The following is a 12,499-nucleotide window of genomic DNA, read 5'->3' as shown; positions in this document are numbered from 1 at the left end:
CAATATCTTTGCCAGGAAAACCCCAAATGAGATCATAGAGTTGAACATGAATGGGATAAACTGAGTGAAGACCTCTCATAAGAATTTGGCCTCAACCTATGTCCTAATTGTGACTTGAGACTTTGCAATAACAAGTTGAGCTATTATCTTAGATAAACAAATATTTCCCTTTAGTCCCCCACCATTACCACCACCTTTTCATTTGCATTTAAATACCTAATAGGTAAAGTGTGTTTGTCAATATTTAGTTTCTGGGTAAATTAGAACTTACCAGCCAATGGGAGAAAAGGTCAGAAGAGGGGGTAAGGGCTTCTGACTAGGGTCTATATAATTTTTTTTTTATTTTTTTTTTTCAGTTTGCACTTTGCACTTTACTGACACCTTTTCTGTTGAGAGTTGTCCTTTCTTGAGAGATCATAATAAATCCCTTTTTGCTTTTTACCTTCAGAATCTCTGATTTTAATTTGGGTAAGAGTCACTGTCCCACACAGACACTACTGAAATAACTGAACAACTACCATATGACATGGACATTAAATTCTTCACCAACTAGATTCTTCAAATAACTGAAAAACAAGTCTCAAAATCATAGTTGGACCATCTCAGAGGGAGCAACAGGGCACACACACACAGAGTCTGAGGCAGGAGGGATGTAGGAGTATGGAGCCAAGCCAATGTGTAGGCTAGAATTTCTTGGTAAAACCATTAAAAGGAAAGAGGATTACTTCTCCTGTTTTCTTGTATCCCATGGCAACTATTATAGAGACCTACTATATTTAAACATATTTAAAAAAAAAGCCATTTCATTTTCATACCGAAGAGCTATAATATATTGTAATAGAAATACCAGCAGGACATTTCAGAACTTCCATTTATGATATGCTAATGTCCTTCATCAGTTAGGATCATAATAAAACCAATGAGTATGGTAATGATCCATTAATGCACACCACAGGGCGTTTTCCTGTTCACCTAATGAGAAATGGACCTTGCTGAATTTCTCCAGCTTAGAGAAAGATTATAGTTTTTTCCCAAGTCTTATTTTTGTAAATTCTTCTTTAAAATCCATTAAGTATATCTTATACAACTTTACAGTAAGTTTCCTTTATATAGGGATTGGATCAAACAGATTTTCTCTAGAACCTACAGTCTTATAACACTGACATCAGAAGAAATCTAAAAATTCAGAAACATATTTTTACCTTCCTAGTTTGATTGTGAAACTATGTAGCATGCAAAAGAAAGAGACTATGAGAGTGAAAAGAGAAAACTTTTACAGAGCAAGGGAGGAAAACATTCTCTGTTGTAGCTCTGCTCAGCTAATGCAGTTTTATATGATTTATATGTACATATTAACATGAATACCTGGCTATTCAACATATGGTAATAGGTCCCCTTCGATTTGAAGAATGGAGAAATTCCTGGGATGAGAATTGTTCAAGCTTGGTTTAAAATTTAAGATTAAGTGAAATTGATACTACCTGGGACATATTTTTCACATCAGTTATCCTAAAATCCTAAAATTATCTGGGAAAAGTACAAAATTGGAGAATACTACATCAGAATTGCAAATTTCAACTAGGTTTCAGATTAGTGTGAATAATGAATCCCCTAAAGTGGGGATTAAAGTCACATTAATCGAATTTTTACTGCTATGTTTTCATTGAGTTGGAAACAATTGCCATACTTTACATAATTATAACTTCAAATTATACAAATTTGATGTAACCACTTCAGGGGATTGGATTATTCTTTCTACAAATTTTTAACATATTAAAGTGGTGCCTTCCCAGAACAAATACATGCAAAGGTTATTTATCTTCTCTTCTTTATCTAATTTTAAACTTCATTATGATAGGTCACAGATCAAGATGTTGTTCTCAGTAGTTTACTTAAATGTTTTCTCATTCAGTTCCATGTTTTACTCATAATTTTTCAGTATCAGAGATTCAGGGCTACAAGGGACCTTAGAAACCATCAAAACACTCACATTTAAAGATGAGGGAACTGAAGCCAAGATAGATGACGGGACGGGATTTGTCCATGGTTAGGAGGACTCAGTGGTAAGATTTGAACCTAAGACCATTAATTCAATGGTCAGTATTCCTTGTACTATACCATACTTCCACTAAAATCAATCCTTTATATAAAACTAAATCTTTTTTTGGATATTTTATTTCACTATATCCACACAAAGATATGAGTGTATGTGTAGAAATTTTTCAATTTTTCAAAAACACAATTTTAAGATAATTTTCTTATTCTTCAAAATAAGTTACTTCCAAGCTTTTTTTCACTCCTTGTATTCTCCTCTAAACTTCTTCCATGTAGTCTATACAATTGTATCCTGTGATAAGTAAAATATATTCAAATACAGGTTCATGAAAATTATTTCCTCTACTCTATGACCTCCCTGCTCATGTAGTAGCTGGTGTATGTCTATTTGAAGTTTAAATATAATCTTAATCTTTCTGCTCGCCAATCATTAACTTATCATTTTGTTCTGGCCTCCCTGTTTCTCACTAGAGCCCAGAAAAGGAATTTTAACCACTGACAATTTGTATCATAACTACTGATAACTTGTATCACTCTCCTGTATAATGACTTCTCGTGTATTCTGATAGTTTTTAGATTCATTCTAAATTAATCCTGCATTTATCCTGCAATTCACAATTAATGTATTTAAGATTTAAGAGTGGATTTATAGATTTGGATCTTCTCAGACTGTGGCAATTCAAAGGAATTCCAACAGAGTTGGGATGGAAAATGCCCTACACACCTCCAGAGAGAGACACTGAATGTGGATTGAAGCTTAGTAACTTGATCTTTTGTTTGTTTGTTTCTTTCTTTCTCATGGTTTTTCCCTTTTGGTCTGATTTTTATTGTACAACACAACAAATATGAAACTATGTTTAAAAGAATTGTATATATTTAATCTCTATCAGATTTCTTACTCTCTTGGGGAGAGGGAAGGTAAAGGAGGGAAGAAGGAAAATCTGGAACACAAAGTTTAATTGTGCTGAATGTTGAAATGAATATTGAAAACTATCTTTACATGTATTTGGAAAATAAAATACTATTGAAAAAATTTTAAAGTGAGAATATTTGTAAAGTGCTTTTACAAATTTAAAAAAGCTATATAAATGTTAGCTATGATGATAATTATAATAATTATTATTATTAAGCTGGACTTTAACCCAGGTCCTTCCTGACTTTAAAGTTTGTTTTCCATCCACCTAATGATCTGCCCTTAATATGTATTATCAAAGTTTGAATTTGGATTTTAATTATTTATATGTACATCTTATATTCCCTCGTAGGAATTCAATGTTACTTGAGATTAAAAGCCATGTCTCATCTGTTCCCTGGCATCTAATACTAGGGATGGTACACAAGTGATATCCAATTGTTTATATTTGGTGAGGAAATGGGATTAAATGACTTCTCCAAGGTCGCATAGCTAGTAAGTGTCAGGTGTCTGAAGTTGCAGTTGAACTCAGGCCCCCTTGACTCCAGGACCAATGCTCTAACCCCCTCTGACATCTACCACTAGTTCAGTGGCTTCCCTTCCATTCTCTCTGTAACTGATCAGTCATTTCCATCTGTATACCTACCTTTACTTCAATATTGTTTGCAGTTGTGTTTAAGATACAATGTTATTTTAAGATATAATGTTATCCCCAAGTCAATTATTACTTAGGTTTCTAGAATTTAAACATACTTTAAAAAGACCCCGTACTTTTTTGCTCATTTGGAAAAGTTGATTAGCACTTGCAGTAGTCTAGGTCAAATGTCAAACATCCCTGAGTACCAGATTAAAATGTAACTGGGAAATGTTTAGCAAAATAAAATTTAAAACATAAAAAAGAGGACGTATTTTGTGGCTTTTAAGTCAAAATAGAACAGCAGAGATCCATTTTTATTGAGTTTGACACCAGTGGTCTAGGACATTTTTGACAATGAAAATATCTTCACCAAGAGAAATGTATGGAAGAAATTAATTGGTGAAAAAAAATCTATATAAATCACTGATAAAGCAGTGTTTTGATAAATATGTCTGAATAAATACTTCTTTCTAGATTGCTTGGAAGGCAGATTCACTGTTATATGTTAAGAGATCAGGAAACCGTAGTGAAGAATCACAGCAGAGAAAGAGGTGATATTGTCTATCCATACCTCTGATTCCTGTAGGGTACCACGATTTAAGCACACCATGTCAGGACAAGTGATGGGAGACCCACATCCTTCTCGAATTGCCAGCTGCATGTACTGTTTCAGGCACTAGAAATGTACAGAAAAAAATCAAGTCAGTGAAATGACATACTCTAAGAGCATAGAGATTGCTGAAAAGAACTATTTCTGTTTCCTTGCTTGGCAGTTCCAGGGATAAAATCCTTAGAAAACAAATCATTACAGTTGTGAATACAAGGAATGACAACTTTGGATAGAAGAGGAATTAATTATGTATAACTTTGTCCTGAAGCTATAAGTTTGTTCAAGGCCTAGTAAAAGCTTTGTATGCTAACACATCATGTAGCTTAGGTTGGATGAAAGGAAGACCTCTCCTTTGCTCTAACAGGGGGAAAAAACCTCTCTATTTTACACTGTAGCAATGTGGCACAGTGAATAGAAAGCTAAATCTGGAGTTAGGAAGACAGCAGTTCACATACAGCCTCACATACTCCCTTCCTTAACTTTGATTTGCCTCAATTTCCTCAATTGTAAAAAACAGGGATAATTATAATACCGGTTGTAAGGATCAAATGTGTTAATACTTATAAAGTGCTTAGGACAGTGCCTGGCACATAGTGAGTGTTATGTTAATACTTATTCCACTTAAACATATTTCTAATTCAGCTCTTTATCTATAGCCCTCTTTATGTTTGAGTTGTCTAGAAATAGAACAAAGAACATTACTGCTCAATGAGAGTTAGCCTCAAACAAGGGTATAATTGGCAGTCATGTAAGTAATATAATTTGAGAAGCACTAAAAAGGATACTTGGCCAAAAATGTCTCTTCTGTGCACTTGACACAGGTATCTAAAATTTTCTCTTGTGGAGTTGAACCCTTAGCCTAGAATACTGCCATCTTTTCATACTATTCTTCTATTCATATATTATTATTAATATTAATTTTATTGGGTGTCTACTATGTGCAAATACTGTGGAGATGATAATCTACTAATCAATAATCAATTTTTAGGTTTACAGGACTGTTTTCTTTTTTAACAATTACCCGAAGATGAGAATATTTTTTGAGGAGAAAACGGTGTGTATTGAGATAAACAAGAGAAGCAAGAGGAAAAGGTGGAGTACTGTTGAGGCATGGGAAACTAGCTCAGTCATGCTCATGTGAGTTACCACACTGGGAAGCACAACGGGTATATTTTGTCTGGGTAGAAGGGCACTAGAACAGGGAAGGGAAAAGGAATGTGGGAGGATGCTGATCATGTTGCCATTTTACCCAGGTTTAGTTTGGACCTCAGTAGTGTCCCCAAACACATCTATAGTTTAAATGGTAGAAGGTGGAACCTGACACTGCAGAGACTAATAACTCCCTCTACCTTCTAACAGGTATCAAATAAAAAATTCAAAGAAGCAATTTAAGCATTAAAAAAGTCAGCATTTCAAAAGTAGTTGCCTACTATTTTTAACCCATAAATGTCTTTTTAAAAAAGTAATAAAGAACCTAAGTCTTCACTATTTCAATGGCATTGGAAGAGGCAGGTAGATGGCACAATGGATAGGATGTTAAGCCTTCCTGAGTTCACACCTGGCCTCAAACACTTAGACAAGAAAAACCAAAATGGAGTCACAAGGAGTTGACTGTGATGGAAAAAGTTTGAACAACCATGGGTCTGATGAGCAAGGCTATATACTCTCTATCAGAACACCTCACAACTTTATTTATTTTTTTTTTATGAGGCCAGATTTGAACTCAGGTCCTCCTGAATTCAGGGCTGGTGCTCTATCCACTGTGCCACCTAGCTGCCCCTGTCACAACTTAATTCTTGTCCATCTTCTTCCATAAAGGATTTACCAATACGGATGCCAATAGATGCCTAGGACTGCCCATCCATTTTCTCTCTTCTGTCTCCAGAGCAGTCTGCCTCCTTATCTATTTAAATAAGTAAAATTAGGGGCAACTAGGTGACACAGTGATTAGAGAACCAACCTTGAAATCAGGAGGACCTGAGTTCAAATGTGATCTTAGACACTTAACACTTCCTAGCTGTATGATCCTGGGCAAGTCACTTAACCCCAATTGCCTCCACAAAAAAAGAAAGAAAAGAATGTTATAAGAATGGAAAAGTAGAAATTACAAAAAGGAAGATTTTATCTCAACATAATTTTTTTCTTTAACAAGATGCTGAGAAGATATCATGGTTCAGTGCTTCAGCATCAAGAACATCAAGGTTCATGAAGTCACTCTTCGCTTAATATTGAAATCATTTAACTTCTGCAGGTCCTAGGGAGAAGGAATTTCCTCATAGGCCACCCTTATATGAACAAATTGATTTTATGGATATAGCAATTACAAGAGATATTGAAGAATAAAATGGCTTTCCTAGTAGGCACAGTTTCCTATCACTGGCAGACTTTAAGCTGGGGCCAAATGACTCTCTTGTTGGAATATTTGTGAAATGGGAAAATCCAAATTAACTCTCAACTCAAATTTGATTCTATTTCTTCTGAGTAATAATTTGAAAATTAACAGGCTTCAAGCCTGCTTTTAAGCTCCTAAAAAAAGGCTGAGTACTGGTTAAGCTGATTAAGTGATTTGTTTTCATATTTCAGTCCCCAATACCTAGCACAATCTCTGGAACACATTGGGCCCTTGATAAATGCTTGCCACATTCTTAAATGATACCCAATTTCCCCCCTAGTCATGATCTAACTCTTAGGTAATAGTCCATATACAGGATATCTTAGCTCTAAACCATTAAGAAATAAAGAAATGTGTCTTCCTTGAGATTAGTCTCAAAATATTTCTAACCCCAAGAAAGCATACTGTGAAAAGTTTTGTTTGTTTGTTTGTTTGTTTTTTTATGAATAAACAGGCTACGTATAATGGAAATTATATCCTGTCCCTCACTATAGGTCAAGACTATTTACATTATAGGCCAAATAATGAAATCTATCCCTTTAACATTTGCCAGATCCATTTGTAAAGGATCAGGTAGATCCTATTCACTTTTAAAGAAACACTAATACCATTAGCTCTGATTTTGGTTAAGAAAGATAATCTAAACCCCTATCCAATTATGAACTAGTTTAGTTGACTCAAATCAAATTTTCAAAACCTCTAAGCCTAATAGATCCATTACTTAATTTTTATCAGTCAAGTCAGGCATTTGAGGAAAGAACCTAAGACCTTGTCCTAGATGTTTTAATTCTGTCATCTCCCAAATTTTGGCTCAGGAGTCCTGCTACCAGGACTGGCCTAGGTCATGATTCTCTTTATTTCCTATATTCCTCCCTCATTCTAGCCCCCAAATTATGCCTATCTCCCCAAAGGTTCAACTCCTGGTCATTCCACTAGTTTTTCCCAAAAAGGGGGAGGATAGACCTCCAAAGACATACTCAAGGCCTACCTTTGCTTTTGTACTCAAATCTACAGCAGTTAGTACCATGGCTGGCCTAACAGGAATAGGGAAGGAAGAATAGGGAGGCTGACCAAATGATATGCACAGCTCTTCCTTCATCCCTAGCTCCAGTAAAGGAGCTTAATGAATGCTTTTTTTTCAATCATTCATTATAAGCCTTCTTTAGAAATACAGGAACAATTCTTGCTTGTGGGATTTTAAATTTTCCTCAAGGCTTATCCTATAATTATTCATAGATGGAACAAAAAGGGCAGAAGCTCTGACTGACACCAATGTTTCCTTACATTGTCAGATTAAACACGCTCTTTGAACAGGCTTACTGCTGTACTTCAAAATGCTCAAGAATTAACTTTCCCCAAATTCCTACAAATTTAAACATGAACAGGCTGGTTGATCATTAACATTTTACATTTATACTTTAATTTTCATATTTATTATCTCTTGGCAGTAGAAATAGGAATGCTACCTATCAGCTTCTTTAGTAAAGTCGTTTTGTTTCTTTTTTTTTTCCTTCTAATTTTATTATCTCAGAATTCTGATCACAAGTCCCTTCAGCAACCTTGATAGTGGTAACAGGTAAGGCAAAAATATCTTGTGTTTCTGAGAAGGATGAGAGGCTCTTGGGAACTGCTTTTAAAAATTAAATAAAAGATTACAATGATGAAAAAAATGGACAGTATCTGAAGAAACCTTTATGGCTACAAATGAACTTTGGATTAAAAAATGGAATGAAGAAATTAAGCAAAACTAGGAAACTGAGAATAATCCAAGAAGACAACTGACTATAAGAACAAGCAACAAGTATGATACAGGATACCACTTTCAGCTAGTTATAATCAAAACCATGAGGGACTTTTTCACTGACCTTCATAGAATGAGGGCAGCTAATGGACAGAGTATCAGGCCTGGAGTCAGGAAGACCTGAGTTCAAATCCAGCCTCATATACTTTCTATCTGTGTGACCCTAGACAAGCCATTTCATTTTTTTACCTCAGTTTCCTCCTCTGTAAAATGATATAAAGAAGGAATAGTAGTAAGCCACTCCAGTATCTTTGCCAAGAAAACCTTCAAAGAGTCACAGAGTCAGACTCGACTAAAAATAACTAAACAACCACAAAATATTGTAGAGGAGTACTTAGATTTATCCTGCCTGGTAAAGACTACATCCAAGAGGTAAAAGATAGAAAGAGGTAGATCTTAGCTTGAAATAAGAAATACTTCCTAACCTCTCAAGCCTCTAAAAGGGAAGTCAAGGTACATATTTCAGATGGGATTGGACTAGATGACATTTTTTCCAACTCAACAATTTCTAGGAATGGAAGATGTAATGGAAACATTTTAAAACTGCCAACTATGTACAATCAATACTATTTCCTCTTTACATGTTCATCCAAATAGAGATAAAGCAAGAGGGTAAATTCCTAACAAAACCCTGAAGTAGGCAGTGCTACATGAGCATCCCCTTTCTTCCTTCTAGAATTCTTCTCACCACCCTAAGACTTGCATCTCACCACCACCTAGATGGTGGCTAGAACACTGCACATATAGTCAGAATACACGAATTCAAATCCAGAACCAGATACTTAGTAGCTCTGGGACCAAATGCACTTAATCTTTCAGTTTTGGTTTCCTCATCTGTAAAATGGGGAAAGAAGTGGCACTTTACCTTCCAGAGTGGTGGTGAAGATCAAATAAGATAGTATTTGTGAAGCACTTTGCAATAAAATGCTATTAAAAGTTCTATTACCATAAAGCCTAGCTTTAAATTAGATGTGTATCAGTTGTTAACAGAAATAATTCCTTTCACAAACAAATAGGAGGTTATTCAAGCAGGAGAAGTTCAACACATAATCTAGTGAGTCAAGTATTTATAGGTTAAGTAGGCTGACCCTCACAGGATCTATCTGCATTTACTTGTGAGTCTCAGGCACTGAATGGTTCTGGGATTCAGCTAATAACACTACTACCAAAAAGGGGAGCAAAAAAAAAAAAAAAAAAAAAGGAAGACAACAGGAAGAAGGCAGCAGTGACCCAGGAAGTAAGGAATAGAGGTCCAGTAGGAAATAAGCAGAAGTAGCAAAGAAAAGTAAAAGGAACAGAAATTTAAAAACAAAAAACAAAAACCACTCCACTGAACCAGAATTCCATTGGCTAACACCCCCAAGTATGACAAGCACATTAGCATTGTCCTGTTCCCTGTCAAGACTCCAGCCTTTCCTCCTGCCACTGATCCAGCAGCATCTGGTTTCTACAAAGGCTACAGTGACTGAAATGACCTTGAAAATTTAGGGAGTTCTCCAGTCCTGGATCTGACTGAACAGAGGATTTGTAGGATTAAAAAAGAGAGAATATTCAAGAAATATTTCAAGGGTATACTATAGTATTCAGGGAATTTCTCAATTCTAATTTTTACCTTTTAGCTTCAGGGGAAGATTTAATTACTTCATCATCTCAGATTATAGGACCTTAAAATCATCTAATCCAACCCATTCAGATGAGGAAATTTGAGGCCCAGAAAAGTTGGTTAATAAGCCCATAATCAGGCAAAATCTGAAGCCAGTTGTTTCTCTGACTCCAAATTCTGATACCTGTTGAGCACATACCAAATATATACAGAATATAGATTATAACTAACTGTTCTTTGATAAAACTCAACATTAGCTTTAAAAAAAACATTAGTATTAAAAAATATATTTTTAAAGATTATGCAGCTTATTAGTTACACTTTTTCCCCCCTTTTGATTTGTTTCTTCTTTAACAACAGTACTAATAAAGAAATGTTTTACATGACTGCACATATATAACCTATATCAAATTGTTAGGAGAGGAGAAATGGAGGGAAAAATGTATGATATGATCCTAAAGGTTTTTTTTTTAATGCAACAATAAACTCCTTGTCTCCTCTTTTTTGTTCCTTTGTTCTTTGTGCTTTATAGCACAGAAGAGATTTAGATATCTATGCTAAATGACATTTAATTTTAGGGCACCATTCTTTAAGTCTTTCCCCCACATATGCTTTCTTTTTTGAACTCTGCAATGTACCTCAGAGTACTAACTTGAGTACTAACCCCTTAGGGTTGTCAACAAATAAGTTTTCTGAATACCAATCTTTCTGTTTCAATTTGCAGCCTTCAGTAACATTTCACTAAAACATGGGGGAGTTACTAAAGAATAGGAAAAATGACAAATGTAGTCTAACAAACACAGTAATTATAGTATGTAACCATAGTCATCTAGCCTTCCCACAAAGAATACCTAATTCTGGAAGAAACTGGTTTCTATGATGTTTAAAAAAAAAAAGGGGGGGGGGGTTTAAAAAAATTATTTCTTTAAAATAGCTATTGTATCTGTATATAGGTACCCAGCAGAAACAGTAATCAATTTAAGGGCAGAGAATCCAGATTTGAATCCTGCCTGTCATTTTCTACTCATGTGACCTTGCACAAGTCACTTAACCTCAGTTTTCTTAACTGTTAATTAAATCTCATAAGCCTGATACTATTAAAAAATAGTATCTACAAAAAAGCATTAATTGCTCCTAAAATACATTACATTTTTAAAATTTTCAAGATAATCATCTACTTTAAATGACAAATTCAGTTTCTACAGCAGCATATAAAACCCCACTAATACTCAAAATTACCCCTTTTCCAGAGGGTAGATAATCCTCCCCAAAATTTTAAGCACAAAAGTATAAAATAATATAGATGGATAGCCCCCTTCCCAGGAGTCATAGGTCTTAACTGAAAAAAAGGAAGGGCAAGGGCTTAAACTGAGTGAGTCAGTACCATCAGTACCACCACTGGGCATTACTTTTGATGGGTTTTGTTCCTGTTCAAAATAGTCTTCATTTATACAGCTGTCGCCATTATATATGTGGTTGTTTTCAGTTCCACTTTCCTATCTTGGAAGAGGTTAATCTAAACACACCATTTTCAAAACAATGATTGAAAACACTGAGAAGGAAATAAGTGAACAACTCTATTTGTGTTTGATTGAAGTCATTATAATCTAGAACAATGACCAGATTATATAAATGGCTTCTCCTAGACAAAAAATAAAATAAAATCAGTGCACATACACATACACACACACATACACATACACAGAGACAGAGAGACAGACACACAAACACAACATTATTAACACAACAATAAAGATCATTTGCAATTATTGAGACTTAACAGCTGAAAAATTTTCTGGGATGCTTTCAAACACAGCTAGCTACACTATAGACTAGCTGAAGAACATCTTGAATTTGGGTGGGAATCATACATAAGACACCCAGGACAAAATTTTTTGGCAACTTTTTTTTAGTCCCCTTCAGACAAAGGAAAAAAGACAAAAACATATTGTACTAGTATTTTCTAAAGGAAAGCAAATCTTGCAAGTATGTTTCGAAATCCTGAATGATTTCTTTTTAAGATTAAGGTTGACAATCTTCAAATGTTCACAGGAAGGACTTCAAGTATAAACTGAGAGGAAGGGAGGGAGGAGGAAGGAAGAGAGACCCAGCCTAGTTTCAAGGCAACAAAAAGAAATAGAAACATTTTTTGATTCCAGATTTATGCCTTTCTCTAGTACAGACTTGAACTTCTCAAAATATAAACAACACAAATAAAATGTTTTTTGCATGATGGTTTTTTTCCCCATGAAATGCTCAGATTTTATTGAATGTGAAAAACTATTTTTTGAAATATGGACTATTTCATGTTCCTTGTACTAGGACAGGCTAGTTTACAGATTCATCCTTTCTCTTCTTACATCATCCAATGTCCTCTCTCTCTCCCCCCTCCCCTCTCTCTCTCTCTCTCTCTCTCTCTCTCTCTCTCTCTCTCTCTCTGTCTCTGTCTCTCTCTCTCTCTCTCTCTCTCTCTCTCTCTCTCTCTCTC

General features: G+C 35.0%; 1 protein-coding gene across 4 annotated transcripts in view; it reads right to left on the bottom strand.

Moving 5' to 3' along the window:
- Positions 1 to 12,499, bottom strand: part of RNF144B (ring finger protein 144B) — a 252,393-nt gene that overhangs the window by 59,173 nt on the left and 180,721 nt on the right. For all 4 annotated transcript variants that reach the window (XR_012483017.1, XM_074272496.1, XM_074272504.1 and 1 more), the window contains one exon: positions 4,177 to 4,281. Coding sequence is in view for 3 of the 4 variants with exons in the window: in XM_074272496.1 (XP_074128597.1) it covers positions 4,177 to 4,281 (105 nt within the window). In the remaining variant the exon portion in view is untranslated. The remainder of the gene's footprint in view (positions 1 to 4,176; positions 4,282 to 12,499) is intronic.

Source organism: Sminthopsis crassicaudata, chromosome 1 (assembly GCF_048593235.1).
Source record: "Sminthopsis crassicaudata isolate SCR6 chromosome 1, ASM4859323v1, whole genome shotgun sequence".
NCBI classification, from domain to species: domain Eukaryota; kingdom Metazoa; phylum Chordata; class Mammalia; order Dasyuromorphia; family Dasyuridae; genus Sminthopsis; species Sminthopsis crassicaudata.
This window is presented reverse-complemented; position numbering and strand designations above follow the sequence as displayed.